This window comes from Tachysurus fulvidraco, chromosome 4, assembly GCF_022655615.1.
Source record: "Tachysurus fulvidraco isolate hzauxx_2018 chromosome 4, HZAU_PFXX_2.0, whole genome shotgun sequence".
Classification (NCBI taxonomy): Eukaryota; Metazoa; Chordata; class Actinopteri; order Siluriformes; family Bagridae; genus Tachysurus; species Tachysurus fulvidraco.
The window spans coordinates 31,156,096-31,181,080 of NC_062521.1; the positions used below are offsets into that span (position 1 = coordinate 31,156,096).

The 24,985-nt window shown below is 36.1% G+C and overlaps 1 protein-coding gene across 50 annotated transcripts in view; it reads left to right on the forward strand.

Annotated features, from left to right (window-relative positions):
* Positions 1–23,450, forward strand: part of LOC113646538 (uncharacterized threonine-rich GPI-anchored glycoprotein PJ4664.02-like) — a 54,712-nt gene extending 31,262 nt beyond the window's left edge. For 7 of the 50 annotated variants that reach the window (XM_047812312.1, XM_047812323.1, XM_047812330.1 and 4 more), the window contains 107 exons: positions 39–109; positions 234–306; positions 407–561; positions 678–799; positions 938–1,002; positions 1,102–1,172; positions 1,296–1,368; positions 1,469–1,623; positions 1,740–1,861; positions 1,986–2,050; positions 2,150–2,220; positions 2,345–2,417; positions 2,517–2,671; positions 2,788–2,909; positions 3,048–3,112; positions 3,212–3,282; positions 3,406–3,478; positions 3,579–3,733; positions 3,850–3,971; positions 4,096–4,160; positions 4,260–4,330; positions 4,455–4,527; positions 4,627–4,781; positions 4,898–5,019; positions 5,158–5,222; positions 5,322–5,392; positions 5,516–5,588; positions 5,689–5,843; positions 5,960–6,081; positions 6,220–6,284; positions 6,384–6,454; positions 6,579–6,651; positions 6,751–6,905; positions 7,022–7,143; positions 7,268–7,332; positions 7,432–7,502; positions 7,627–7,699; positions 7,799–7,953; positions 8,069–8,190; positions 8,315–8,379; positions 8,479–8,549; positions 8,674–8,746; positions 8,847–9,001; positions 9,118–9,239; positions 9,378–9,442; positions 9,542–9,612; positions 9,736–9,808; positions 9,909–10,063; positions 10,180–10,301; positions 10,440–10,504; positions 10,604–10,674; positions 10,798–10,870; positions 10,972–11,126; positions 11,243–11,364; positions 11,489–11,553; positions 11,653–11,723; positions 11,848–11,920; positions 12,021–12,175; positions 12,292–12,413; positions 12,552–12,616; positions 12,716–12,786; positions 12,910–12,982; positions 13,084–13,238; positions 13,355–13,476; positions 13,601–13,665; positions 13,765–13,835; positions 13,960–14,032; positions 14,132–14,286; positions 14,403–14,524; positions 14,663–14,727; positions 14,827–14,897; positions 15,021–15,093; positions 15,194–15,348; positions 15,465–15,586; positions 15,711–15,775; positions 15,875–15,945; positions 16,070–16,142; positions 16,244–16,398; positions 16,515–16,636; positions 16,761–16,825; positions 16,925–16,995; positions 17,120–17,192; positions 17,292–17,446; positions 17,563–17,684; positions 17,809–17,870; positions 17,970–18,040; positions 18,165–18,231; positions 18,334–18,488; positions 18,605–18,726; positions 18,851–18,915; positions 19,015–19,085; positions 19,210–19,282; positions 19,382–19,536; positions 19,653–19,774; positions 19,899–19,960; positions 20,060–20,130; positions 20,255–20,321; positions 20,424–20,578; positions 20,695–20,816; positions 20,955–21,019; positions 21,133–21,203; positions 21,404–21,434; positions 21,670–21,848; positions 22,030–22,157; positions 22,302–22,363; positions 22,476–22,731; positions 22,854–23,450. In XM_047812312.1, coding sequence (XP_047668268.1) covers positions 39–109; positions 234–306; positions 407–561; positions 678–799; positions 938–1,002; positions 1,102–1,172; positions 1,296–1,368; positions 1,469–1,623; positions 1,740–1,861; positions 1,986–2,050; positions 2,150–2,220; positions 2,345–2,417; positions 2,517–2,671; positions 2,788–2,909; positions 3,048–3,112; positions 3,212–3,282; positions 3,406–3,478; positions 3,579–3,733; positions 3,850–3,971; positions 4,096–4,160; positions 4,260–4,330; positions 4,455–4,527; positions 4,627–4,781; positions 4,898–5,019; positions 5,158–5,222; positions 5,322–5,392; positions 5,516–5,588; positions 5,689–5,843; positions 5,960–6,081; positions 6,220–6,284; positions 6,384–6,454; positions 6,579–6,651; positions 6,751–6,905; positions 7,022–7,143; positions 7,268–7,332; positions 7,432–7,502; positions 7,627–7,699; positions 7,799–7,953; positions 8,069–8,190; positions 8,315–8,379; positions 8,479–8,549; positions 8,674–8,746; positions 8,847–9,001; positions 9,118–9,239; positions 9,378–9,442; positions 9,542–9,612; positions 9,736–9,808; positions 9,909–10,063; positions 10,180–10,301; positions 10,440–10,504; positions 10,604–10,674; positions 10,798–10,870; positions 10,972–11,126; positions 11,243–11,364; positions 11,489–11,553; positions 11,653–11,723; positions 11,848–11,920; positions 12,021–12,175; positions 12,292–12,413; positions 12,552–12,616; positions 12,716–12,786; positions 12,910–12,982; positions 13,084–13,238; positions 13,355–13,476; positions 13,601–13,665; positions 13,765–13,835; positions 13,960–14,032; positions 14,132–14,286; positions 14,403–14,524; positions 14,663–14,727; positions 14,827–14,897; positions 15,021–15,093; positions 15,194–15,348; positions 15,465–15,586; positions 15,711–15,775; positions 15,875–15,945; positions 16,070–16,142; positions 16,244–16,398; positions 16,515–16,636; positions 16,761–16,825; positions 16,925–16,995; positions 17,120–17,192; positions 17,292–17,446; positions 17,563–17,684; positions 17,809–17,870; positions 17,970–18,040; positions 18,165–18,231; positions 18,334–18,488; positions 18,605–18,726; positions 18,851–18,915; positions 19,015–19,085; positions 19,210–19,282; positions 19,382–19,536; positions 19,653–19,774; positions 19,899–19,960; positions 20,060–20,130; positions 20,255–20,321; positions 20,424–20,578; positions 20,695–20,816; positions 20,955–21,019; positions 21,133–21,203; positions 21,404–21,434; positions 21,670–21,848; positions 22,030–22,157; positions 22,302–22,363; positions 22,476–22,731; positions 22,854–22,949 — 10,525 coding nt within the window. In that variant the 3' untranslated portion in view covers positions 22,950–23,450. The remainder of the gene's footprint in view (positions 1–38; positions 110–233; positions 307–406; positions 562–677; positions 800–937; positions 1,003–1,101; positions 1,173–1,295; positions 1,369–1,468; positions 1,624–1,739; positions 1,862–1,985; positions 2,051–2,149; positions 2,221–2,344; positions 2,418–2,516; positions 2,672–2,787; positions 2,910–3,047; positions 3,113–3,211; positions 3,283–3,405; positions 3,479–3,578; positions 3,734–3,849; positions 3,972–4,095; positions 4,161–4,259; positions 4,331–4,454; positions 4,528–4,626; positions 4,782–4,897; positions 5,020–5,157; positions 5,223–5,321; positions 5,393–5,515; positions 5,589–5,688; positions 5,844–5,959; positions 6,082–6,219; positions 6,285–6,383; positions 6,455–6,578; positions 6,652–6,750; positions 6,906–7,021; positions 7,144–7,267; positions 7,333–7,431; positions 7,503–7,626; positions 7,700–7,798; positions 7,954–8,068; positions 8,191–8,314; positions 8,380–8,478; positions 8,550–8,673; positions 8,747–8,846; positions 9,002–9,117; positions 9,240–9,377; positions 9,443–9,541; positions 9,613–9,735; positions 9,809–9,908; positions 10,064–10,179; positions 10,302–10,439; positions 10,505–10,603; positions 10,675–10,797; positions 10,871–10,971; positions 11,127–11,242; positions 11,365–11,488; positions 11,554–11,652; positions 11,724–11,847; positions 11,921–12,020; positions 12,176–12,291; positions 12,414–12,551; positions 12,617–12,715; positions 12,787–12,909; positions 12,983–13,083; positions 13,239–13,354; positions 13,477–13,600; positions 13,666–13,764; positions 13,836–13,959; positions 14,033–14,131; positions 14,287–14,402; positions 14,525–14,662; positions 14,728–14,826; positions 14,898–15,020; positions 15,094–15,193; positions 15,349–15,464; positions 15,587–15,710; positions 15,776–15,874; positions 15,946–16,069; positions 16,143–16,243; positions 16,399–16,514; positions 16,637–16,760; positions 16,826–16,924; positions 16,996–17,119; positions 17,193–17,291; positions 17,447–17,562; positions 17,685–17,808; positions 17,871–17,969; positions 18,041–18,164; positions 18,232–18,333; positions 18,489–18,604; positions 18,727–18,850; positions 18,916–19,014; positions 19,086–19,209; positions 19,283–19,381; positions 19,537–19,652; positions 19,775–19,898; positions 19,961–20,059; positions 20,131–20,254; positions 20,322–20,423; positions 20,579–20,694; positions 20,817–20,954; positions 21,020–21,132; positions 21,204–21,403; positions 21,435–21,669; positions 21,849–22,029; positions 22,158–22,301; positions 22,364–22,475; positions 22,732–22,853) is intronic. The other 43 variants (XM_047812320.1, XM_047812316.1, XM_047812327.1 and 40 more) reach the window with 43 other exon arrangements.
* The last annotated feature ends 1,535 nt before the right edge of the window (positions 23,451–24,985 follow it).

Here is a 24,985-nt window from a genome sequence, read left to right on the forward strand (position 1 = left end):
ATTTGTATCTTGACAACATTGCTTTATCTTCATAATAGGAGCTCAGATGATGAAGTTAATGGATACATGGTATACAATATACCAAGCATGCACAGTCCGCCAGGGACCGGTAGGTTACACCACAATTTCATATCATTGCTCAGCAAAACGATGTCCAATTTCTCTTACTGATGATTCAGAGTTCATTTATCTTCCATTAAATTGCACTGTAGCTAAAGATTGTTCTGTTGTAGACACCGCTCCAACGGTTCCCGCAAGCACCACTCCAACTCAGACTTCTCCAGGACCTTCACCCACAATGTACAAGTAATTTCATTAATGGATATTTAAAAAAAAACATTAACTTTTCTATTAATTTCTTGAAAAACAATTTTGAACCTATCAAAAATATATTTTTCTCCTCTAGCAATGGTTCAGCTGTGGTTCAAACCAGACTGGTGTTCAACTCGTCTTCTCCTGTTCCCAGTAAGAGTGAGGTCCTTAGTGCTATTGAAGCTCTGCTGAACTCTACACTCACAAACCTCACTGATCTTGTAACAGTGCTGAACATCACCTATGAGGGTACGTTCTCCTTTCTTATAGTACCATACATGAAAACCTAAACTATTCATAGCCACTTTGTAATTAAAGCTGTAACTCCAACAATTATACTGAAGGACATTTTATTTATTCCACAGAAATCTCAAACTCCTCCAACGCAGTTATCATTACATTCAAAGTTAGTAACCTCAGCATCCCTACAAACCCTAACCTCATGAACAACACCTACAACCAAGTGGAAAGCATCATCAATGGAATTGTGAGTGAACTTCAACATTTTTAGAGACATATAGAGCAGATAGATTTGATCTGATCAGAATTTAGTTTGATCTCTAACCCATTTCTTACCTCAACAAAACTCATTATACACTAATCATAACTTGATGTTTCTCCTCAGGTAAGTGTACTTCTGAAGAATTATACTAGTGCAGTTCCATTACAGCCCACTACCTCCAACTTCACGTAAGTTCACACAGAAGATTGCATTTTCCAAATTTCTCTGTGAAATTCTGATTATGAAATCATTTGTATCTTGACAATATTGCTTTATCTTCATAATAGGAGCTCAGAGGATGAAGTTAATGGATACATGGAATACAATATACCAAGCATGCCCAGTCCGCCAGTTACCGGTAGGTTACACCACAATTTCATATCATTCTCAGCAAAACGATGTCCAATTGCTCTTACTGATGATTCAGAGTTCATTTATCTTCCATTAAATTGCACTGTAGTTAAAGATTGTTCTGTTGTAGACACCGCTCCAACGGTTCCTGCAAGCACCACTCCAACGCAGACTTCTCCAGGACCTTCACCCACAATGTACAAGTAATTTCATTAATGAATATTTAAAAAAAAACATTAACTTTTCTATTAATTTCTTGAAAAACAATTTTGAACCAATCAAAAATATATTTTTCTCCTCTAGCAATGGTTCAGCTGTGGTTCAAACCAGACTGGTGTTCAACTCGTCTTCTCCTGTTCCCAGTAAGAGTGAGGTCCTTAGTGTTATTGAAGCTCTACTGAACTCTACACTCACAAACCTCACTGATCTTGTGACAGTGCTGAACATCACCTATGAGGGTATGTTCTCCTTTCTTATAGTACCGTACGTTAAAACCTAAACTATTCATTGTCCCTTTGTAATTAAAGCTGTAACTCCAACAATTATACTGAAGGACATTTTATTTATTCCACAGAAATCTCAAACGCCTCCTATGCAGTTATCATTACATTCAAAGTTAGTAACATCAGCATCCCTACAAACCCTGACCTCATGAACAACATCTACAACCAAGTGGAGAGCATCATCAATGGAATTGTGAGTGAAATTTCGCAAGTTTTTAATAGATAAAGTTCATGTGATTAGACCTTTTATCTCTAATCCATTTCTCATCTGAACGATAGACATCATAGTCTTACCATATATTGATTTTTCTCCTCAGGTAAATGTACTTCTGAAGAATTATACTAGTGCAGTTCCATTAGTGCCAAGTACCTCCAACTTCACGTAAGTTCACACAGAAGATTGCAGTTTCCAAATTTCTCTGTGAAATTCTGATTATGAAATTATTTGTCTCTTGACAACACTGCTTTATCTTCATAATAGGAGCTCAGACGATGAAGTTAATGGATACATGGAATACAATATACCAAGCATGCCCAGTCCGCCAGTTACCGGTAGGTTACACCACAATTTCATATCATTGCTCAGCAAAACGATGTCCAATTTCTCTTACTGATGAATCAGAGTTCATTTATCTTCCATTAAATTGCACTGTAGCTAAAGATTGTTCTGTTGTAGACACCGCTCCAACGGTTCCCGCAAGCACCACTCCAACTCAGACTTCTCCAGGACCTTCACCCACAATGTACAAGTAATTTCATTAATGGATATTTAAAAAAAACATTAACTTTTCTATTAATTTCCTGAAAAACAATTTTGAACCTATCAAAAATATATTTTTCTCCTCAAGCAATGGTTCAGCTGTGGTTCAAACCAGACTGGTGTTCAACTCGTCTTCTCCTGTTCCCAGTAAGAGTGAGGTCCTTAGTGCTATTGAAGCTCTGCTGAACTCTACACTCACAAACCTCACTGATCTTGTAACAGTGCTCAACATCACCTATGAGGGTACGTTCTCCTTTCTTATAGTACCATACATGAAAACCTAAACTATTCATAGCCACTTTGTAATTAAAGCTGTAACTCCAACAATTATACTGAAGGACATTTTATTTATTCCACAGAAATCTCAAACTCCTCCAACGCAGTTATCATTACATTCAAAGTTAGTAACCTCAGCATCCCTACAAACCCTAAAGTCATGAACAACACCTACAACCAAGTGGAGAGCATCATCAATGGAATTGTGAGTGAACTTCAACATTTTTAGAGACATATAGAGCAGATAGATTTTATCTGATCAGAATTTAGTTTGATCTCTAACCCATTTCTTACCTCAACAAAACTCATTATACACTAATCATAACTTGATGTTTCTCCTCAGGTAAATGTACTTCTGAAGAATTATACTAGTGCAGTTCCATTACAGCCCACTACCTCCAACTTCACGTAAGTTCACACAGAAGATTGCATTTTCCAAATTTCTCTGTGAAATTCTGATTATGAAATCATTTGTATCTTGACAATATTGCTTTATCTTCATAATAGGAGCTCAGAGGATGAAGTTAATGGATACATGGAATACAATATACCAAGCATGCCCAGTCCGCCAGTTACCGGTAGGTTACACCACAATTTCATATCATTCTCAGCAAAACGATGTCCAATTGCTCTTACTGATGATTCAGAGTTCATTTATCTTCCATTAAATTGCACTGTAGTTAAAGATTGTTCTGTTGTAGACACCGCTCCAACGGTTCCTGCAAGCACCACTCCAACGCAGACTTCTCCAGGACCTTCACCCACAATGTACAAGTAATTTCATTAATGAATATTTAAAAAAAAACATTAACTTTTCTATTAATTTCTTGAAAAACAATTTTGAACCAATCAAAAATATATTTTTCTCCTCTAGCAATGGTTCAGCTGTGGTTCAAACCAGACTGGTGTTCAACTCGTCTTCTCCTGTTCCCAGTAAGAGTGAGGTCCTTAGTGTTATTGAAGCTCTACTGAACTCTACACTCACAAACCTCACTGATCTTGTGACAGTGCTGAACATCACCTATGAGGGTATGTTCTCCTTTCTTATAGTACCGTACGTTAAAACCTAAACTATTCATTGTCCCTTTGTAATTAAAGCTGTAACTCCAACAATTATACTGAAGGACATTTTATTTATTCCACAGAAATCTCAAACGCCTCCTATGCAGTTATCATTACATTCAAAGTTAGTAACATCAGCATCCCTACAAACCCTGACCTCATGAACAACATCTACAACCAAGTGGAGAGCATCATCAATGGAATTGTGAGTGAAATTTCGCAAGTTTTTAATAGATAAAGTTCATGTGATTAGACCTTTTATCTCTAATCCATTTCTCATCTGAACGATAGACATCATAGTCTTACCATATATTGATTTTTCTCCTCAGGTAAATGTACTTCTGAAGAATTATACTAGTGCAGTTCCATTAGTGCCAAGTACCTCCAACTTCACGTAAGTTCACACAGAAGATTGCAGTTTCCAAATTTCTCTGTGAAATTCTGATTATGAAATTATTTGTCTCTTGACAACACTGCTTTATCTTCATAATAGGAGCTCAGACGATGAAGTTAATGGATACATGGAATACAATATACCAAGCATGCCCAGTCCGCCAGTTACCGGTAGGTTACACCACAATTTCATATCATTGCTCAGCAAAACGATGTCCAATTTCTCTTACTGATGAATCAGAGTTCATTTATCTTCCATTAAATTGCACTGTAGCTAAAGATTGTTCTGTTGTAGACACCGCTCCAACGGTTCCCGCAAGCACCACTCCAACTCAGACTTCTCCAGGACCTTCACCCACAATGTACAAGTAATTTCATTAATGGATATTTAAAAAAAACATTAACTTTTCTATTAATTTCCTGAAAAACAATTTTGAACCTATCAAAAATATATTTTTCTCCTCAAGCAATGGTTCAGCTGTGGTTCAAACCAGACTGGTGTTCAACTCGTCTTCTCCTGTTCCCAGTAAGAGTGAGGTCCTTAGTGCTATTGAAGCTCTGCTGAACTCTACACTCACAAACCTCACTGATCTTGTAACAGTGCTCAACATCACCTATGAGGGTACGTTCTCCTTTCTTATAGTACCATACATGAAAACCTAAACTATTCATAGCCACTTTGTAATTAAAGCTGTAACTCCAACAATTATACTGAAGGACATTTTATTTATTCCACAGAAATCTCAAACTCCTCCAACGCAGTTATCATTACATTCAAAGTTAGTAACCTCAGCATCCCTACAAACCCTAAAGTCATGAACAACACCTACAACCAAGTGGAGAGCATCATCAATGGAATTGTGAGTGAACTTCAACATTTTTAGAGACATATAGAGCAGATAGATTTTATCTGATCAGAATTTAGTTTGATCTCTAACCCATTTCTTACCTCAACAAAACTCATTATACACTAATCATAACTTGATGTTTCTCCTCAGGTAAATGTACTTCTGAAGAATTATACTAGTGCAGTTCCATTACAGCCCACTACCTCCAACTTCACGTAAGTTCACACAGAAGATTGCATTTTCCAAATTTCTCTGTGAAATTCTGATTATGAAATCATTTGTATCTTGACAATATTGCTTTATCTTCATAATAGGAGCTCAGAGGATGAAGTTAATGGATACATGGAATACAATATACCAAGCATGCCCAGTCCGCCAGTTAACGGTAGGTTACACCACAATTTCATATCATTCTCAGCAAAACGATGTCCAATTGCTCTTACTGATGATTCAGAGTTCATTTATCTTCCATTAAATTGCACTGTAGTTAAAGATTGTTCTGTTGTAGACACCGCTCCAACGGTTCCTGCAAGCACCACTCCAACGCAGACTTCTCCAGGACCTTCACCCACAATGTACAAGTAATTTCATTAATGAATATTTTAAAAAAAACATTAACTTTTCTATTAATTTCCTGAAAAACAGTTTTGAACCAATCAAAAATATATTTTTCTCCTTTAGCAATGGTTCAGCTGTGGTTCAAACCAGACTGGTTTTCAACTCGTCTTCTCCTGTTCCCAGTAAGAGTGAGGTCCTTAGTGCTATTGAAGCTCTGCTGAACTCTACACTCACAAACCTCACTGATCTTGTAACAGTGCTCAACATCACCTATGAGGGTACGTTCTCCTTTCTTATAGTACCATACATGAAAACCTAAACTATTCATTGGCACTTTGTAATTAAAGCTGTAACTCCAACAATTATACTGAAGGACATTTTATTTATTCCACAGAAATCTCAAACTCTTCCAACGCAGTTATCATTACATTCAAAGTTAGTAACCTCAGCATCCCTACAAACCCTAACCTCATGAACAACACCTACAACCAAGTGGAGAGCATCATCAATGGAATTGTGAGTGAACTTCAACATTTTTAGAGACATTTAGAGCAGATAGATTTTATCTGATCAGAATTTAGTTTGATCTCTATCCCATTTCTTACCTCAACAAAACTCATTATACACTAATCATAACTTGATGTTTCTCCTCAGGTAAATGTACTTCTGAAGAATTATACTAGTGCAGTTCCATTAGTGCCAAGTACCTCCAACTTCACGTAAGTTCACACAGAAGATTGCAGTTTCCAAATTTCTCTGTGAAATTCTGATTATGAAATTATTTGTATCTTGACAACATTGCTTTATCTTCATAATAGGAGCTCAGATGATGAAGTTAATGGATACATGGTATACAATATATCAAGCATGCACAGTCCGCCAGGGACCGGTAGGTTACACCACAATTTCATATCATTGCTCAGCAAAACGATGTCCAATTTCTCTTACTAATGATTCAGAATTCATTTATCTTCCATTAAATTGCACTGTAGCTAAAGATTGTTCTGTTGTAGACACTGCTCCAACGGTTCCCGCAAGCACCACTCCAACGCAGACTTCTCCAGGACCTTCACCCACAATGTACAAGTAATTTCATTAATGGATATTTAAAAAAAGCTTTACCTTTTCTATTAATTTCCTGAAAAACAATTTTGAACCAATCAAAAATATATTTTTCTCCTCTAGCAATGGTTCAGCTGTGGTTCAAACCAGACTGGTGTTCAACTCATCTTCTCCTGTTCCCAGTAAGAGTGAGGTCCTTAGTGCTATTGAAGCTCTACTGAACTCTACACTCACAAACCTCACTGATCTTGTGACAGTGCTGAACATCACCTATGAGGGTATGTTCTCCTTTCTTATAGTACCGTACGTTAAAACCTAAACTATTCATTGTCCCTTTGTAATTAAAGCTGTAACTCCAACAATTATACTGAAGGACATTTTATTTATTCCACAGAAATCTCAAACGCCTCCAACACAGTTATCATTACATTCAAAGTTAGTAACATCAGCATCCCTACAAACCCTGACCTCATGAACAACACCTACAACCAAGTGGAGAGCATCATCAATGGAATTGTGAGTGAAATTTCGCAAGTTTTTAATAGATAAAGTTCATGTGATTAGACCTTTTATCTCTAATCCATTTCTCATCTGCATGATAGACATCATAGTCTTACCATATATTGATTTTTCTCCTCAGGTAAATGTACTTCTGAAGAATTATACTAGTGCAGTTCCATTAGTGCCAAGTACCTCCAACTTCACGTAAGTTCACACAGAAGATTGCAGTTTCCAAATTTCTCTGTGAAATTCTGATTATGAAATTTTTTGTCTCTTGACAACATTGCTTTATCTTCATAATAGGAGCTCAGACGATGAAGTTAATGGATACCTGGAATACAATATACCAAGCATGCCCAGTCCGCCAGTTACCGGTAGGTTACACCACAATTTCATATCATTGCTCAGCAAAACGATGTCCAATTGCTCTTACTGATGATTCAGAGTTCATTTATCTTCCATTAAATTGCACTGTAGTTAAAGATTGTTCTGTTGTAGACACCGCTCCAACGGTTCCCTCAAGCACCACTCCAACTCAGACTTCTCCAGGACCTTCACCCACAATGTACAAGTAATTTCATTAATGGATATTTAAAAAAAACATTAACTTTTCTATTAATTTCTTGAAAAACAATTTTGAACCAATCAAAAATATATTTTTCTCCTCTAGCAATGGTTCAGCTGTGGTTCAAACCAGACTGGTGTTCAACTCGTCTTCTCCTGTTCCCAGTAAGAGTGAGGTCCTTAGTGCTATTGAAGCTGTACTGAACTCTACACTCACAAACCTCACTGATCTTGTGACAGTGCTGAACATCACCTATGAGGGTACGTTCTCCTTTCTTATAGTACCGTACGTTAAAACCTAAACTATTCATAGCCACTTTGTAATTAAAGCTGTAACTCCAACAATTATACTGAAGGACATTTATTTATTCCACAGAAATCTCAAACGCCTCCTATGCAGTTATCATTACATTCAAAGTTAGTAACATCAGCATCCCTACAAACCCTGACCTCATGAACAACACCTACAACCAAGTGGAGAGCATCATCAATGGAATTGTGAGTGAAATTTCGCAAGTTTTTAATAGATAAAGTTCATGTGATTAGAACTTTTATCTCTAATCCATTTCTCATCTGCATGACAAACATCATAGTCTTACCATATATTGATTTTTCTCCTCAGGTAAATGTACTTCTGAAAAATTATACTACTGCAGTTCCATTAGTGCCAAGTACCTCCAACTTCATGTAAGTTCACACAGAAGATTGCAGTTTCCAAATTTCTCTGTGAAATTCTGATTATGAAATTATTTTTATCTTGACAACATTGCTTTATCTTCATAATAGGAGCTCAGATGATGAAGTTAATGGATACATGGTATACAATATACCAAGCATGCACAGTCCACCAGGGACCGGTAGGTTACACCACAATTTCATATCATTGCTCAGCAAAACGATGTCCAATTTCTCTTACTGATGATTCAGAGTTCATTTATCTTCCATTAAATTGCACTGTAGCTAAAGATTGTTCTGTTGTAGACACCGCTCCAACGGTTCCCGCAAGCACCACTCCAACTCAGACTTCTCCAGGACCTTCACCCACAATGTACAAGTAATTTCATTAATGGATATTTAAAAAAAAACATTAACTTTTCTATTAATTTCCTGAAAAACAATTTTGAATCTATCAAAAATATATTTTTCTCCTCTAGCAATGGTTCAGCTGTGGTTCAAACCAGACTGGTGTTCAACTCGTCTTCTCCTGTTCCCAGTAAGAGTGAGGTCCTTAGTGCTATTGAAGCTCTGCTGAACTCTACACTCACAAACCTCACTGATCTTGTAACAGTGCTGAACATCACCTATGAGGGTACGTTCTCCTTTCTTATAGTACCATACATGAAAACCTAAACTATTCATAGCCACTTTGTAATTAAAGCTGTAACTCCAACAATTATACTGAAGGACATTTTATTTATTCCACAGAAATCTCAAACTCCTCCAACGCAGTTATCATTACATTCAAAGTTAGTAACCTCAGCATCCCTACAAACCCTAACCTCATGAACAACACCTACAACCAAGTGGAAAGCATCATCAATGGAATTGTGAGTGAACTTCAACATTTTTAGAGACATATAGAGCAGATAGATTTTTTCTGATCAGAATTTATTTTGATCTCTAACCCATTTCTTACCTCAACAAAACTCATTATACACTAATCATAACTTGATGTTTCTCCTCAGGTAAGTGTACTTCTGAAGAATTATACTAGTGCAGTTCCATTACAGCCCACTACCTCCAACTTCACGTAAGTTCACACAGAAGATTGCATTTTCCAAATTTCTCTGTGAAATTCTGATTATGAAATTATTTGTATCTTGACAATATTGCTTTATCTTCATAATAGGAGCTCAGAGGATGAAGTTAATGGATACATGGAATACAATATACCAAGCATGCACAGTCCGCCAGTTACCGGTAGGTTACACCACAATTTCATATCATTCTCAGCAAAACGATGTCCAATTGCTCTTACTGATGATTCAGAGTTCATTTATCTTCCATTAAATTGCACTGTAGTTAAAGATTGTTCTGTTGTAGACACCGCTCCAACGGTTCCTGCAAGCACCACTCCAACGCAGACTTCTCCAGGACCTTCACCCACAATGTACAAGTAATTTCATTAATGAATATTTAAAAAAAAACATTAACTTTTCTATTAATTTCTTGAAAAACAATTTTGAACCAATCAAAAATATATTTTTCTCCTCTAGCAATGGTTCAGCTGTGGTTCAAACCAGACTGGTGTTCAACTCGTCTTCTCCTGTTCCCAGTAAGAGTGAGGTCCTTAGTGCTATTGAAGCTCTACTGAACTCTACACTCACAAACCTCACTGATCTTGTGACAGTGCTGAACATCACCTATGAGGGTATGTTCTCCTTTCTTATAGTACCGTACGTTAAAACCTAAACTATTCATTGTCCCTTTGTAATTAAAGCTGTAACTCCAACAATTATACTGAAGGACATTTTATTTATTCCACAGAAATCTCAAACGCCTCCTATGCAGTTATCATTACATTCAAAGTTAGTAACATCAGCATCCCTACAAACCCTAACCTCATGAACAACACCTACAACCAAGTGGAAAGCATCATCAATGGAATTGTGAGTGAACTTCAACATTTTTAGAGACATATAGAGCAGATAGATTTTATCTGATCAGAATTTATTTTGATCTCTAACCCATTTCTTACCTCAACAAAACTCATTATACACTAATCATAACTTGATGTTTCTCCTCAGGTAAGTGTACTTCTGAAGAATTATACTAGTGCAGTTCCATTACAGCCCACTACCTCCAACTTCACGTAAGTTCACACAGAAGATTGCATTTTCCAAATTTCTCTGTGAAATTCTGATTATGAAATCATTTGTATCTTGACAATATTGCTTTATCTTCATAATAGGAGCTCAGAGGATGAAGTTAATGGATACATGGAATACAATATACCAAGCATGCCCAGTCCGCCAGTTACCGGTAGGTTACACCACAATTTCATATCATTCTCAGCAAAACGATGTCCAATTGCTCTTACTGATGATTCAGAGTTCATTTATCTTCCATTAAATTGCACTGTAGTTAAAGATTGTTCTGTTGTAGACACCGCTCCAACGGTTCCTGCAAGCACCACTCCAACGCAGACTTCTCCAGGACCTTCACCCACAATGTACAAGTAATTTCATTAATGAATATTTAAAAAAAAAACATTAACTTTTCTATTAATTTCTTGAAAAACAATTTTGAACCAATCAAAAATATATTTTTCTCCTCTAGCAATGGTTCAGCTGTGGTTCAAACCAGACTGGTGTTCAACTCGTCTTCTCCTGTTCCCAGTAAGAGTGAGGTCCTTAGTGCTATTGAAGCTCTACTGAACTCTACACTCACAAACCTCACTGATCTTGTGACAGTGCTGAACATCACCTATGAGGGTATGTTCTCCTTTCTTATAGTACCGTACGTTAAAACCTAAACTATTCATTGTCCCTTTGTAATTAAAGCTGTAAATCCAACAATTATACTGAAGGACATTTTATTTATTCCACAGAAATCTCAAACGCCTCCTATGCAGTTATCATTACATTCAAAGTTAGTAACATCAGCATCCCTACAAACCCTGACCTCATGAACAACACCTACAACCAAGTGGAGAGCATCATCAATGGAATTGTGAGTGAAATTTCGCAAGTTTTTAATAGATAAAGTTCATGTGATTAGAACTTTTATCTCTAATCCATTTCTCATCTGCATGACAGACATCATAGTCTTACCATATATTGATTTTTCTCCTCAGGTAAATGTACTTCTGAAAAATTATACTACTGCAGTTCCATTAGTGCCAAGTACCTCCAACTTCATGTAAGTTCACACAGAAGATTGCAGTTTCCAAATTTCTCTGTGAAATTCTGATTATGAAATTATTTGTATCTTGACAACATTGCTTTATCTTCATAATAGGAGCTCAGATGATGAAGTTAATGGATACATGGTATACAATATACCAAGCATGCACAGTCCGCCAGGGACCGGTAGGTTACACCACAATTTCATATCATTGCTCAGCAAAACGATGTCCAATTTCTCTTACTGATGATTCAGAGTTCATTTATCTTCCATTAAATTGCACTGTAGCTAAAGATTGTTCTGTTGTAGACACCGCTCCAACGGTTCCCGCAAGCACCACTCCAACTCAGACTTCTCCAGGACCTTCACCCACAATGTACAAGTAATTTCATTAATGGATATTTTAAAAAAAACATTAACTTTTCTATTAATTTCCTGAAAAACAATTTTGAACCTATCAAAAATATATTTTTCTCCTCTAGCAATGGTTCAGCTGTGGTTCAAACCAGACTGGTGTTCAACTCGTCTTCTCCTGTTCCCAGTAAGAGTGAGGTCCTTAGTGCTATTGAAGCTCTACTGAACTCTACACTCACAAACCTCACTGATCTTGTAACAGTGCTGAACATCACCTATGAGGGTACGTTCTCCTTTCTTATAGTACCATACATGAAAACCTAAGCTATTCATAGCCACTTTGTAATTAAAGCTGTAACTCCAACAATTATACTGAAGGACATTTTATTTATTCCACAGAAATCTCAAACTCCTCCAACGCAGTTATCATTACATTCAAAGTTAGTAACCTCAGCATCCCTACAAACCCTAACCTCATGAACAACACCTACAACCAAGTGGAAAGCATCATCAATGGAATTGTGAGTGAACTTCAACATTTTTAGAGACATATAGAGCAGATAGATTTTATCTGATCAGAATTTATTTTGATCTCTAACCCATTTCTTACCTCAACAAAACTCATTATACACTAATCATAACTTGATGTTTCTCCTCAGGTAAGTGTACTTCTGAAGAATTATACTAGTGCAGTTCCATTACAGCCCACTACCTCCAACTTCACGTAAGTTCACACAGAAGATTGCATTTTCCAAATTTCTCTGTGAAATTCTGATTATGAAATCATTTGTATCTTGACAATATTGCTTTATCTTCATAATAGGAGCTCAGAGGATGAAGTTAATGGATACATGGAATACAATATACCAAGCATGCCCAGTCCGCCAGTTACCGGTAGGTTACACCACAATTTCATATCATTCTCAGCAAAACGATGTCCAATTGCTCTTACTGATGATTCAGAGTTCATTTATCTTCCATTAAATTGCACTGTAGTTAAAGATTGTTCTGTTGTAGACACCGCTCCAACGGTTCCTGCAAGCACCACTCCAACGCAGACTTCTCCAGGACCTTCACCCACAATGTACAAGTAATTTCATTAATGAATATTTAAAAAAAAAACATTAACTTTTCTATTAATTTCTTGAAAAACAATTTTGAACCAATCAAAAATATATTTTTCTCCTCTAGCAATGGTTCAGCTGTGGTTCAAACCAGACTGGTGTTCAACTCGTCTTCTCCTGTTCCCAGTAAGAGTGAGGTCCTTAGTGCTATTGAAGCTCTACTGAACTCTACACTCACAAACCTCACTGATCTTGTGACAGTGCTGAACATCACCTATGAGGGTATGTTCTCCTTTCTTATAGTACCGTACGTTAAAACCTAAACTATTCATTGTCCCTTTGTAATTAAAGCTGTAAATCCAACAATTATACTGAAGGACATTTTATTTATTCCACAGAAATCTCAAACGCCTCCTATGCAGTTATCATTACATTCAAAGTTAGTAACATCAGCATCCCTACAAACCCTGACCTCATGAACAACACCTACAACCAAGTGGAGAGCATCATCAATGGAATTGTGAGTGAAATTTCGCAAGTTTTTAATAGATAAAGTTCATGTGATTAGAACTTTTATCTCTAATCCATTTCTCATCTGCATGACAGACATCATAGTCTTACCATATATTGATTTTTCTCCTCAGGTAAATGTACTTCTGAAAAATTATACTACTGCAGTTCCATTAGTGCCAAGTACCTCCAACTTCATGTAAGTTCACACAGAAGATTGCAGTTTCCAAATTTCTCTGTGAAATTCTGATTATGAAATTATTTGTATCTTGACAACATTGCTTTATCTTCATAATAGGAGCTCAGATGATGAAGTTAATGGATACATGGTATACAATATACCAAGCATGCACAGTCCGCCAGGGACCGGTAGGTTACACCACAATTTCATATCATTGCTCAGCAAAACGATGTCCAATTTCTCTTACTGATGATTCAGAGTTCATTTATCTTCCATTAAATTGCACTGTAGCTAAAGATTGTTCTGTTGTAGACACCGCTCCAACGGTTCCCGCAAGCACCACTCCAACTCAGACTTCTCCAGGACCTTCACCCACAATGTACAAGTAATTTCATTAATGGATATTTAAATAAAACATTAACTTTTCTATTAATTTCCTGAAAAACAATTTTGAACCTATCAAAAATATATTTTTCTCCTCTAGCAATGGTTCAGCTGTGGTTCAAACCAGACTGGTGTTCAACTCGTCTTCTCCTGTTCCCAGTAAGTGTGAGGTCCTTAGTGCTATTGAAGCTCTGCTGAACTCTACACTCACAAACCTCACTGATCTTGTAACAGTGCTGAACATCACCTATGAGGGTACGTTCTCCTTTCTTATAGTACCATACATGAAAACCTAAACTATTCATAGCCACTTTGTAATTAAAGCTGTAACTCCAACAATTATACTGAAGGACATTTTATTTATTCCACAGAAATCTCAAACTCCTCCAACGCAGTTATCATTACATTCAAAGTTAGTAACCTCAGCATCCCTACAAACCCTAACCTCATGAACAACACCTACAACCAAGTGGAAAGCATCATCAATGGAATTGTGAGTGAACTTCAACATTTTTAGAGACATATAGAGCAGATAGATTTTATCTGATCAGAATTTATTTTGATCTCTAACCCATTTCTTACCTCAACAAAACTCATTATACACTAATCATAACTTGATGTTTCTCCTCAGGTAAGTGTACTTCTGAAGAATTATACTAGTGCAGTTCCATTACAGCCCACTACCTCCAACTTCACGTAAGTTCACACAGAAGATTGCATTTTCCAAATTTCTCTGTGAAATTCTGATTATGAAATCATTTGTATCTTGACAATATTGCTTTATCTTCATAATAGGAGCTCAGAGGATGAAGTTAATGGATACATGGAATACAATATACCAAGCATGCCCAGTCCGCCAGTTACCGGTAGGTTACACCACAATTTCATATCATTCTCAGCAAAACGATGTCCAATTGCTCTTACTGATGATTCAGAGTTCATTTATCTTCCATTAAATTGCACTGTAGTTAAAGATTGTTCTGTTGTAGACACCGCTCCAACGGTTCCTGCAAGCACCACTCCAACGCAGACTTCTCCAGGACCTTCACCCACAATGTACAAGTAATTTCATTAATGAATATTTAAAAAAAAACATTAACTTTTCTATTAATTTCTTGAAAAACAATTTTGAACCAATCAAAAATATATTTTTCTCCTCTAGCAATGGTTCAGCTGTGGTTCAAACCAGACTGGTGTTCAACTCGTCTTCTCCTGTTCCCAGTAAGAGTGAGGTCCTTAGTGCTATTGAAGCTCTACTGAACTCTACACTCACAAACCTCACTGATCTTGTGACAGTGCTGAACATCACCTATGAGGGTATGTTCTCCTTTCTTATAGTACCGTACGTTAAAACCTAAACTTTTTATTGTCAATTTGTAATTAAAGCTGTAACTCCAACAATTATACTGAAGGACATTTTATTTATTCCACAGAAATCTCAAACGCCTCCTATGCAGTTATCATTACATTCAAAGTTAGTAACATCAGCATCCCTACAAACCCTGACCTCTTGAACAACACCTACAACCAAGTGGAGAGCATCATCAATGGAATTGTGAGTGAAATTTCGCAAGTTTTTAATAGATAAAGTTCATGTGATTAGACCTTTTATCTCTAATCCATTTCTCATCTGCATGATAGACATCATAGTCTTACCATATATTGATTTTTCTCCTCAGTTAAATGTACTTCTGAAGAATTATACTAGTGCAGTTCCATTAGTGCCAAGTACCTCCAACTTCATGTAAGTTCACACAGAAGATTGCAGTTTCCAAATTTCTCTGTGAAATTCTGATTATGAAATTATTTGTATCTTGACAACATTGCTTTATCTTCATAATAGGAGCTCAGATGATGAAGTTAATGGATACATGGTATACAATATACCAAGCATGCACAGTCCGCCAGGGACCGGTAGGTTACACCACAATTTCATATCATTGCTCAGCAAAACGATGTCCAATTTCTCTTACTGATGATTCAGAGTTCATTTATCTTCCATTAAATTGCACTGTAGCTAAAGATTTTTCTGTTGTAGACACCGCTCCAACGGTTCCCGCAAGCACCACTCCAACTCAGACTTCTCCAGGACCTTCACCCACAATGTACAAGTAATTTCATTAATGGATATTTAAAAAAAAAACATTAACTTTTCTATTAATTTCCTGAAAAACAATTTTGAACCTATCAAAAATATATTTTTCTCCTCTAGCAATGGTTCAGCTGTGGTTCAAACCAGACTGGTGTTCAACTCGTCTTCTCCTGTTCCCAGTAAGAGTGAGGTCCTTAGTGCTATTGAAGCTGTACTGAACTCTACACTCACAAACCTCACTGATCTTGTGACAGTGCTGAACATCACCTATGAGGGTACGTTCTCCTTTCTTATAGTACCGTACGTTAAAACCTAAACTATTCATTGTCCCTTTGTAATTAAAGCTGTAACTCCAACAATTATACTGAAGGACATTTTATTTATTCCACAGAAATCTCAAACGCCTCCTATGCAGTTATCATTACATTCAAAGTTAGTAACATCAGCATCCCTACAAACCCTGACCTCATGAACAACACCTACAACCAAGTGGAGAGCATCATCAATGGAATTGTGAGTGAAATTTCGCAAGTTTTTAACAGATAAAGTTCATGTGATTAGACCTTTTATCTCTAATCCATTTCTCATCTGCATGATAGACATCATAGTCTTACCATATATTGATTTTTCTCCTCAGGTAAATGTACTTCTGAAGAATTATACTACTGCAGTTCCATTAGTGCCAAGTACCTCCAACTTCATGTAAGTTCACACAGAAGATTGCAGTTTCCAAATTTCTCTGTGAAATTCTGATTATGAAATTATTTGTATCTTGACAACATTGCTTTATCTTCATAATAGGAGCTCAGATGATGAAGTTAATGGATACATGGTATACAATATACCAAGCATGCACAGTCCGCCAGGGACCGGTAGGTTACACCACAATTTCATATCATTGCTTAGCAAAACGATGTCCAATTTCTCTTACTAATGATTCAGAATTCATTTATCTTCCATTAAATTGCACTGTAGCTAAAGATTGTTCTGTTGTAGACACAGCTCCAACGGTTCCTGCAAGCACCACTCCTATGCAGACTACTCCAGGACCTTCACCCACAATATACAAGTAATTTCATTAATGGATATTTAAAAAAAACTTTTACGCTCATATTAATTTCCTGAAAAACAATTTTGAACCTATCAAAAATATATTTTTCTCCTCTAGCAATGGTTCAGCTGTGGTTCAAACCAGACTGGTGTTCAACTCGCCTTCTCCTGTTCCCAGTACGAGTGAGGTCCTTAGTTTTATTGAAGCTCTGCTGAACTCTACACTCACAAACCTCGCTGATCCTGTAACAGTGCTGAACATCACCTATGAGGGTACGTTCTCCTTTCTTATAGTACCATACATCAAAACCTAAACTATTCATTGTCACTTTGTAATTAAAGCTGTAACTCCAACAATTATACTGAAGGACATTTTATTTTTTACACAGAAATCTCAAACACCTCCAATGCAGTTATCTTTACTTTCAAAGTTAATAACATCAGCATCCCGACAAACCCTGACCTCATGAACAACACCTACAACCAAGTGGAGAGCATCATCAATGGAATTGTGAGTGAACTTTAGCATGTTTTCAATAGATAAAGTTCATGTGATTAGACCTTTGATCTCTAACCCATTTCTCATCTGAATGATAGACATCATAGTCTTACCATATATTGATTTTTCTCCTCAGGTAAATGCACTTCTAAATAATTTTGCTGTAGGTCCATTCCATCCTAATTCTTCCAACTTCACGTAAGTTCACACAGAAGATTGCAGTTTCCAAATTTCTCTGTGAAATTCTGATTGTGGAATCATTTGTATTTTGACAACATTGCTTTATCTTCATAATAGGAGCTCAGAGGATGAAGTTAATGGATACATGGAATACAATATACCAAGCATGCCCAGTCCGCCAGTTACCGGTAGGTTGCACCACAATTTCATATCATTGCTCATCAAACCTATGTGTAATTTATCTTGCTAATTTTTCTGAATGCATTTCCATTCAAGCCAATTGCACTGTTGCTAAAAATTGTTCTGTTGTAGACCCAGCTCCAAAGGTACCTGATCTCATTACACCAGAGCCAACTTCTCAAGGATCTCCAGCCACAATGTAGGAGTCATTTTCTTATGGATATTTAAGGAAAATTCATGTTCATATTAACCTCCAGAGAAACTATTTTGAACCAATCAAAAATATATTTTTCTCCTCTAGCAATGGTTCAGCTGTGGTTCAAACCAGACTGGTGTTCAACTCGTCTTCTCCTGTTCCCAGTAAGAGTGAGGTCCTTAGTGCTATTGAAGCTCTACTGAACTCTACACTCACAAACCTCACTGATCTTGTGACAGTGCTGAACATCACCTATGAGGGTATGTTCTCCTTTCTTATAGTACCGTACGTTAAAACCTAAACTATTCATTGTCCCTTTGTAATTAAAGCTGTAACTCCAACAATTATACTGAAGGACATTTTATTTATTCCACAGAAATCTCAAACGCCTCCTATGCAGTTATCATTACATTCAAAGTTAGTAACATCAGCATCCCTACAAACCCTGACCTCATGAACAACACCTACAACCAAGTGGAGAGCATCATCAATGGAATTGTGAGTGAAATTTCGCAAGTTTTTAATAGATAAAGTTCATGTGATTAGACCTTTTATCTCTAATCCATTTCTCATCTGCATGATAGACATCATAGTCTTACCATATATTGATTTTTCTCCTCAGGTAAATGTACTTCTGAAGAATTATACTACTGCAGTTCCATTAGTGCCAAGTACCTCCAACTTCATGTAAGTTCACACAGAAGATTGCAGTTTCCAAATTTCTCTGTGAAATTCTGATTATGAAATTATTTGTATCTTGACAACATTGCTTTATCTTCATAATAGGAGCTCAGATGATGAAGTTAATGGATACATGGTATACAATATACCAAGCATGCACAGTCCGCCAGGGACCGGTAGGTTACACCACAATTTCATATCATTGCTTAGCAAAACGATGTCCAATTTCTCTTACTAATGATTCAGAATTCATTTATCTTCCATTAAATTGCACTGTAGCTAAAGATTGTTCTGTTGTAGACACAGCTCCAACGGTTCCTGCAAGCACCACTCCTATGCAGACTACTCCAGGACCTTCACCCACAATATACAAGTAATTTCATTAATGGATATTTAAAAAAAACTTTTACGCTCATATTAATTTCCTGAAAAACAATTTTGAACCTATCAAAAATATATTTTTCTCCTCTAGCAATGGTTTAGCTGTGGTTCAAACCAGACTGGTGTTCAACTCGCCTTCTCCTGTTCCCAGTACGAGTGAGGTCCTTAGTTTTATTGAAGCTCTGCTGAACTCTACACTCACAAACCTCGCTGATCCTGTAACAGTGCTGAACATCACCTATGAGGGTACGTTCTCCTTTCTTATAGTACCATACATCAAAACCTAAACTATTCATTGTCAATTTGTAATTAAAGCTGTAACTTCAACAATTATACTGAAGGACATTTTATTTTTTACACAGAAATCTCAAACACCTCCAATGCAGTTATCATTACTTTCAAAGTTAATAACATCAGCATCCCGACAAACCCTGACCTCATGAACAACACCTACAACCAAGTGGAGAGCATCATCAATGGAATTGTGAATGAACTTTAGCATGTTTTCAATAGATAAAGTTCATGTGATTAGACCTTTGATCTCTAACCCATTTCTCATCTGAATGATAGACATCATAGTCTTACCATATATTGATTTTTCTCCTCAGGCAAATGCACTTCTAAATAATTTTGCTGTAGGTCCATTCCATCCTAATTCTTCCAACTTCACGTAAGTTCACACAGAAGATTGCAGTTTCCAAATTTCTCTGTGAAATTCTGATTGTGGAATCATTTGTATCTTGACAACATTGCTTTATCTTCATAATAGGAGCTCAGAGTATGAAGTTAATGGATACATGGAATACAATATACCAAGCATGCCCAGTCCGCCAGTTACCGGTAGGTTGCACCACAATTTCATATCATTGCTCATCAAACCTATGTGTAATTTATCTTGCTAATTTTTCTGAATGCATTTCCATTCAAGCCAATTGCACTGTTGCTAAAAATTGTTCTGTTGTAGACCCAGCTCCAAAGGTACCTGATCTCATTACACCAGAGCCAACTTCTCAAGGATCTCCAGCCACAATGTAGGAGTCATTTTCTTATGGATATTTAAGGAAAATTCATGTTCATATTAACCTCCAGAGAAACTATTTTGAACCAATCAAAAATATATTTTTCTCCTCTAGCAATGGTTCAGCTGTGGTTCAAACCAGACTGGTGTTCAACTCGTCTTCTCCTGTTCCCAGTAAGAGTGAGGTCCTTAGTGCTATTGAAGCTCTACTGAACTCTACACTCACAAACCTCACTGATCTTGTGCCAGTGCTGAACATCACCTATGAGGGTACGTTCTCCTTTCTTATAGTACCGTACGTTAAAACCTAAACTATTCATTGTCCCTGTGTAATTAAAGCTGTAACTCCAACAATTATACTGAAGGACATTTTATTTATTCCACAGAAATCTCAAACGCCTCCTATGCAGTTATCATTACATTCAAAGTTAGTAACATCAGCATCCCTACAAACCCTGACCTCATGAACAACACCTACAACCAAGTGGAGAGCATCATCAATGGAATTGTGAGTGAACTTCAACATTTTTAGAGACTTATAGAGCAGATGGATTTTATCTGATCAGAATTTAGTTTGATCTCTAACCCATTTCTTACCTCAACAAAACTCATTATACACTAATCATAACTTGATGTTTCTCCTCAGGTAAATGTACTTCTGAAGAATTATTCTAGTGCAGTTCCATTACAGCCCAGTACCTCCAACTTCACGTAAGTTCACACAGAAGATTGCTGTGTCCAAATTTCTCTTTGAAATTCTGATTGAAATTATTTGATTATGAAATTATTTGTATCTTGACAATATTGCTTTCTCTTCATAATAGGAGCTCAGAGGATGAAGTTAATGGTTACATGGAATACAATATACCAAGCATGCCCAGTCCGCCAGTTACCGGTAGGTTACACCACAATTTCATATCTATTGTTTAGGTAAACTATGTGTAACATTTATTCTGAGCTCATTTTTGTGTTGTTATATCTGTTTTATCACAACTACTTGTACTACTATTTTATATATTACTATTGTATTACTTTATTGTATATCTCTGTATCTCATATTAACTTACCATTTCAATAACAATTAATCATTTCTAGATCCCTCTGTAAAAGATTCATCAACTACAAAGTAAGTTTAATTTTTCATTTTTAATTATGATCAATATACATTCTGATTTCTTTCTCTAAATCTGCTGCAGCTTTGTTTTATTGTTATACACAATATATTGTGTTATACTGTCACACAATATCAACTACATATTACCATTAATACAAATATAGCATTATTCTGTCATAAATTTTCAATTATTATTATTTCTCTTTATTCTTTCAGTAATTTGTTAAAATGTTTTCTCCCATTTCAGGACTGGAACTGTACTCATTTATATCAAACTGATATTCCAAAACTTGATCATTGTACCGCCTGAAACTTTGGTACTCAAAACTGCTGTTGAAAAGCTGGAATCAAAGATCAGAAGACAGCGTGATACTGCAACACAAACACTTGATCAACCTGTCAGTATACAAGACATCATCTACACAAGTGAGTCTCTTTTCTTGTTAGACCATTCTTATCATTGATTAAAAACACATTCTCTGTGGTCTAGGAGGGCCATACTCCAAAAATATTTAAAAAGTAAATGTCTAATTTAATATTGGACATAATGACCTTCTGATTTTGCTTCATAATGTGTTTTATATTTCCTCCCATCTCTCTCTTATAGAAACAGGTAACAACTCATTCTCTTTGGATCTGGCATTCAAGAACGTCAATGTAAATCTATCTAATCGGTGTGATACAGAATTTAACAACAAGACCTATGAAATAATACAAAATGAAATCAACGGCCTGGTGAGCTATATTTATTTTTCTGGTACATAATATTAGATTTAGTCCCAAAGTGAAATTCAAATGTTTTTTTAAAAAATATACTTTGATATGAACATCTATGAATGTCACCTCTATTATTTATTTAATTAATATTTCTTGTTTCAGATGAATACAATCCTAAGTAAACCACAGACTCCACTGTTTACTTTTCCACCGGCAAATTTCACGTATGTAATGATTTCTCAGATTTATTCCTTTATTTGCAATATATAAAATATGTAAACACTGAGAAATTATTTTAAGATCATTATTAATTTGAGTTTTTTCATTTCCTTCTAGGTGTAATGATACTGAAGCAGTGATTGTGGCTAATGTAATATATGTCTATAAAGAGGGTGATATTCAGTCACCAAGTAGCTTTCTTCTTGAATTACTCAAAGAAAGTGGTTTGTTGTACTACACCCTTCCTCCACTTGTATCAATTGAGCCTCACAATTCAGGAAACAGCACCAACACATCGGCTGCATGGATCCTAGGCATCGTTATCCCCTGTGGTATAGTCATCATTCTTCTGCCATGCTGGATTCTACTCTGTGTAAGTACACTATATTATTTTATTCAGTTATTTATAAGTGCACTATTTAATATCTAGGGCTACTCATTATATACACAGAGGGTTTAACACGTTTTTATTAATTAATTTTTTTTTTCCTGCAGTGTCTTCTTTGTGGATGCTGTGCAAGAATTAGAAGACGCTGGCGCAGGCGACAATCATACAATGTTCAGTATCAAACTCATAACAGCCTCTTCTAAAGTACAGAATATTTTCATCTGTAGTTCATTTTAGTGTCTTTGTCTGCCTTCATATACAAAAGCAGATCCTTTTAGACATACTCTTTCATACTACATAAATGTAACAAAGTGAATTAAATTAAATCTGTGCGTATGTTAATTATGTGAAGTATCTCGAATCATTTTATGCTTTCTATCTTGATTTACATCCTGTACCTGTATTGCTGGACCTATACAGGATATATAATAAATTAATGAAATACAACTTAATTAAGAATATAGTATCACAAGAGATTTTTTATTTATTTGTCTAATTTATTTTCAAATAGTATTTTATGTTAATTTATTAAATTATTTCTTAAATAAACAATTTTACTATACATTTCAAAATTTATTTCTATATAACTGTATTTATTTATATATGCACTTTATCAGTATGTCAACAAGTAACCACTGTGCAGTATGTCCTATTACTTGCTACTTGTAATGACTCTCCAACAAATAAAATAATTATTAACATCATGACCACTTCATATTCTTAACTGACCTTTTGCAAATTTTAAATTTAAATCAATTTCATGCAAAATAAACACACAACACTGGTTTATTGTTCTGAAAAAATAATAAAGTATGTCCTTAAAATACACAATGTGCAATAAAGCATCGTCACCACAAACAACAAACAATCCTGAGTACATCTTATTCAGGAAAATTACCCAGCAGACAGTTGGACTTAAAATACAAAAAAAAAACTATGTAAAAAATTATATATAACTAAAAATGGGACATAAAGCAGCCTCTCTATCTGCCAACAAACCTGAGTAAACATGTAAGAAATGGGGCACTCAGCAACATGCCCATGCTCCCTCCAGTTCTATGCCTTTAACTAAGAAAAAGGAAAATTGACAAAAGGCTGGACTAAACAAATGTTTTTAGCCTCAGTGTAAACAGTGAGACTCTGCATGCGTGTTGAACACTAATTGGAAGTCGGTTCCATATCTGTGGGTATTAACAGAGGGCTTTAACCCCTGCTTTAATTTTGGCCCTGTGATGGTGGCACGTGCAGCAACCACTCCAGATCCAAAATTGTGCTAGAGGACGCTCCTGATTGACAGGCTTTTGACCATTGCAGACCATTTTATGGCCTTGCAGACATTTTATTTGCCAAAAGATTCCATCACTTTAATTGCTGGGGTATACATTCACCACAGTACTATTAGCAAGCTGCAAATGTTCACCCCGACAGATTTTTTGTGGCCGGAGATTATACAACATTTACTATTTAAATCTCAATTCGGTGCTACCCAAATTTTATGAGCATGTTAACCTTCCTATTTTCCCTGGGTCTATTTGACCCAGCTGAAAGATTTAATGAAAGTTTAATGTGTCATTAAACTCAAAACTAGGGTTTTCTTCCACATATTTGCCTGAAATTTACCAGGATTGTTCCAAATTATGAACTTTGCTATTGTATATATTTGTATAACTATTTGTTCAGAAAAATATATGCTATGTTTTGGATTCAATTGGGTCATTTTGACCTGGCCACATTTAGTGGGGCAATAGGTCACACTTTTGCCCTTTTCAGCACAATGAACAAACAAACAGACACAAAAATGCACACACAAAATGTCCACTAACACAGGCACCCAAAACACACACTTACAAACCACACCCACACACATGCGCACACACAAACACACACAAATATTGGGCATTGCATTTCATTAGGCCTCCAAAAAAAAAAGCCAAACATTTGTAAATATTTCACACTTTTGATATGCCTTTGCCTAGCAGAGGGCAAAATATGAAATACCGAAATGATGCTACAGACACGCACGCACACACACACACGCGCACACACACACACACACACACACGCACACACACACACACACACACACACACACACACACACACACACACACACACACAAGCATTGGGGGCATTTCAATTCATAAGGCCTCCAGAAAAAACAAAAGCTACTCATTTGTACATATTTCACACTTGTTATATGCATTTGTCCAGCTGGGAGAAAAATCTGATCTACCAACAAG